This window comes from Limulus polyphemus, unplaced genomic scaffold (genome assembly GCF_000517525.1).
Source record: "Limulus polyphemus unplaced genomic scaffold, Limulus_polyphemus-2.1.2 Scaffold917, whole genome shotgun sequence".
In the NCBI taxonomy this organism is placed as follows: Eukaryota; Metazoa; Arthropoda; class Merostomata; order Xiphosura; family Limulidae; genus Limulus; species Limulus polyphemus.
This window is the reverse complement of record NW_013666527.1, coordinates 264885-269090: the sequence shown is the minus strand read 5'-3', so window position 1 is coordinate 269090 and position 4206 is coordinate 264885. Positions and strand designations below refer to the sequence as shown.

At 32.7% G+C, this 4206-nt stretch overlaps 1 protein-coding gene across 2 annotated transcripts; it reads right to left on the bottom strand.

The window, feature by feature from the left end:
* Nucleotides 1–332: 332 nt before the first annotated feature.
* Nucleotides 333–3073, bottom strand: LOC111086202. 2 transcript variants are annotated; one of them, XM_022388078.1, is made up of 2 exons: nucleotides 2897–3073; nucleotides 333–1592 (listed from the first exon to the last, which is right to left on the bottom strand). In XM_022388078.1, the coding sequence occupies exons 1-2, from the start codon at nucleotides 3006–3008 to the stop codon at nucleotides 619–621; spliced, it is 1086 nt and encodes a 361-aa protein (XP_022243786.1). In that variant the 5' UTR covers nucleotides 3009–3073; the 3' UTR covers nucleotides 333–618. The 2 variants fall into 2 exon arrangements, with proteins under 2 accessions (XP_022243786.1, XP_022243787.1); XM_022388079.1 differs by having other exon boundaries at nucleotides 333–1148.
* Nucleotides 3074–4206: the final 1133 nt, after the last annotated feature.

Below are 4206 nucleotides of genomic sequence, written 5' to 3'. Positions count from 1 at the left end.
AAAAGTGTCCTTTATCATCTATCGAGTCTGTTTCAAATACTAATAACATTTTCTTATTGTCTGTAGAATTTGATACAACTATCGTGATTGCAAAGGCATGATGTAACTATTGAGGCTTAAACAAAATCAAATTGTTTTACTATGTTATTTTTGGCATGACATTGCAGACAGAACTCAACTAAATGGGTCATTATCTAGTATAAGATAGAATCGTGCCATGTAAATAAGTGTAGTCAGAAGCAACAACAAACCGTTTCTGAACGTATATAACTACGTTGAAAATTCTACAAAGAAAAAGAAAATGCAAAGCATTTTTCGTGTGCATTCAAATTCAGATTTTATTAATACAAATGGGGTGAAATGCGAATATATTTCAGTGAATTATTCCACAAAAGATTTCTTAAATGATACCTAATTTTGTTTAGTTTTATTTTAAGTAGCTGAGAAATTCAGCCAGAAAGTTATCTTATCTCGCATCATACAATTTTTATTCTGCTTCACATTAGTCCGCGAAAAATAAATTAATTGAAAATCCTGGAGTTGACAAATAACCACTTAATTACGTAATGTCATTGGCTAATAGATGGTAACACCACTGGTAGATGTACCGGTAGTTATTCACAAACCATCTTTAATAGTTGATCCTGGTCCAGCTTTCTGCGTTGTTTCAATCAAATGTGGTCTGACAACTCGTTCTGTTGATCTAACGAACTCTGAAGCAACGGTCAAAGGTGATGATTTCACCAATGGTGTACTAATGGTTCGCCCTGGTGGCTTGACAAAATATGACTCATTATTCAACACTGGTGACTTGACAAACAAGAAATTATGGATTGGCATAGACGATTTAATGGAAGAAGAAGCAGTGCTAACAGATGAAGAAACTGTAGTTTGAGAACAAGTGGTGTTCACCGATAAAGATCCTGTGCTAAGTAGAGATGGTGTGTTTGTTGGCTGTACTGTACAAATGGAAGCATCGCTGGACAATAAAGGTACCACTGAATCGTCTGTAACTGTAGACTGGGATTCTGTGACTAAAGACTTACTTCTCTGTCTAACTAAGCTGGTAAAGTTCCACAGTTCCTCATTTCTCGACATCCACCACTTGTTTGGAGAAAAATGCTTCTCACTCCATAAGAGTTGTTTTCCTAAACAACAGAAAGAGCCCAACAGAAATGAAATAATGCTTGCTAAGCTCATTAAAATAACAACACCTCGCTTACTAAAACATTCCCGAAGTGAGAATGAGTTGAGACTTTGTTTTTCGTTGGCACTAGTCTCATTTATAGATATATACTCTTTTCGAATCAAAGTAGTCCTAATTTTATCTGGTACTTTTTCTGACTGAACATAACTTTCATTAAATATTATATTCGTCAAACTTTTATTGTTGGCATGTTTATTATCAGGACTTGTAGATTCCAAATTTCTTACATCAGGAATGTCTGACTTATCAAGAGATTTTCCGGAATCACCGATAACTGAACGTTTTTTTCCGCTAGTCGTGTCGTTAACTTCACTACCAAATTTAAATACAGACTCCAGTTTGTGGCTTAAGATGGTGAATATGCTATCATTTGAAATTTCATCATCTGTAGAAAAATCAAAGATTAGCAATTTAAAGATTTTGTATTAGATGCACATCTTTTTTAATCAAATGTTAAAGGAAACATGTAAAAACCATATATGTATATTTTCAGATGAGTTATGAATATAGTTTCACGCGTTTGTTTTGCTCGTGCCTTATATCGCTGCAAATCCTCATCAAAAACCTCAAAAGTTGTATTTTAAGTACAGCAATTAATAAACCGGTTAAACATAGAAACCTCTCTTTTCTTTTTCTTTTTTAGTTGCAAGTTAGCTTAAGAAATTTAATTCAGTCGTATGTATTTCATGCCACCGATGTTATTTCCTACATAAGTTACTGTAAGCTATCAGAACGCGCTGGAAGAAAATAAAGAAAAAACATATGTATATCAAGCTACTGATGTTATTTCCTACATAAGTTACTGTAAGCTATCAGAACGCGCCAGAAGAAAAAAATATTAATTCATTTTTTTTCAGTATTTCTTTTCTATACATATTACAAATAACTTTGTGGTTTAAAGTTTGGAGGCAGTTTAAAATGAGTTCAATAAAAAGTTTCATAAGCAGCAACTAATTTGACTAACGAAATTAAAATATGATATACTCAATGCAAACACGACAAGTTAATTAAGATAGTTTGAAATTAAGCACAAAGCTAAACAATGGGCTATCTGTGCTCTGTCCACCACTGGTATCGAAACCCGGATTCTAGTGTTGTAAGTCCGCAGACATATCGCTGTGCCACTGGGGGGCCAATTAAGATAGAGTAACGATAATTTAAGAGTTAGTTCGTCTATAAAATGAGGGGAAATTTTGTTTATTTTAATTTATCGAAGTAAATGTTATAGTGATCAATTTTTTATATAAATATAACCCAAACAGTCGAAGTCTTGAAAGTTTGAGAGTATAAAAAAGAACATTTATTACATATTTATGAACGTCAGAATATGTGATTATCTTAAGTAACAGCCACGGACTTGTTTCGTTCCACAAAAGATAAAATATGTATTATTTAGATGTTTTAAAATAGTAACACTTAACTTTATAAAAAAATGCGAGAAATTTAGACAAGAAAACCTAGTTAACGAGATGCAACTCATATAAAAGTGAAACATTTTAAGTAAAGGCTCATTTTTGCTATTATTTTTAATATTAAACGTGCGTTACGAAATTCTAGTGAAAACCGAAACAATACCGAAATTGTTTTAGACATAATATATAAAGAAACGTATATCTTTTCAGTGAGCTTTAGATATACCTGATACGGGTTTTGAAGTGCGTGTGCCTCATTAATACATAAGATACTTACCTTTTTGATTCTTCCTGTGACGAAGCTCAAATTGGACCAGCAAAATAAATGCTATTCCCACTAAAACTGCCATGACTACTCGTGGAACTACCCGACTCGGGTCAATTGTCATTTTAGTTTCTGTGGACAAAATCTTACATGACTAAAACAGAAGCGTACACTTTTCTCTCCACTAAGCTGCACGAGTTGATACTGTGTGAACGTGGCACTGGCGGTTAGCTACAGAAAGGAGACGTGACGTTCCTCGTACAGGTGCAACTACAGCCACCAGCTAAATGTATAATGAGATTCTATTGACTTATAATTACAAAATAATAATATAAAATGAGAAGAAACTAAAAAAAGTCAATACATAAATGAATAAGTGACACTACCTCCGTTTCTTTACCTGTTGTATTTTCAGGTTGTAAAAAACACTTAATGACACAGTTATAGAGTTTTCTGTACAGGTTTACTTTATGTGAACTACTGAACTTTACGGCAAACCATATCTGTAACATATTTAAACCGCCATCTTTGAAACACCCAAAGCATTCATGGAGTTGTAAGATTGCGTGAGTTATGTAAGATAGCCAAACCTTTCTTCTGAATATAAACTGAATAACTGACCTTCGTAAAAGGTGAGGTAATAATTAATTAGAGAAAATACTGTAATCTAATTTCAAGTACACTTGAACATAAAAATAAACGTCTGAAACCAAAATTTTTTTGCCAACTGCTATTTCATGAATCTGGTTATGGCACTAGTATTTATTTCATAGTCTGTATAACATAAGATTTAAAAAAACTCATTAATGAGACTGTGTATTGAGAATGGTTTCTGATGAAGCAATACTGCAAAAATACTAATGTAATGTCCATATTTTATATTGGGCAAACTCTTTTTTTTTGAAAAGGAAAAAAATATATATATTTTTCTTCACATTTTTTGTACTACATTAGGTTACAGAATGACACGACGTTATACACTTCTGGACAAAAGTTTTTACTTTGTAGAAGACTCGTAATTAACATTGTAAATCTTCACTCTTAATGCGCAAGTTTCCCCAATCAAGAATGCAATAAAAATGTACTGCTAAAGGAACGTTCAAGTCCTGAAAACAGTAAGCACTAAATCCAACCTAGCTGAATTCAGGGTTAAGTTACTTCTGGTAAAATCTCACATATCCAAAGTAAAAGGAGTTACAGTTTCTACAACATGTCAAACTCTTAAGCATTAGTAAACATGATTACTTATAATTACAATCTGGATTAATGCGATACAGATAACTAATCTTGACACTTTTGGTCATAAAATAATAGAATCGCAT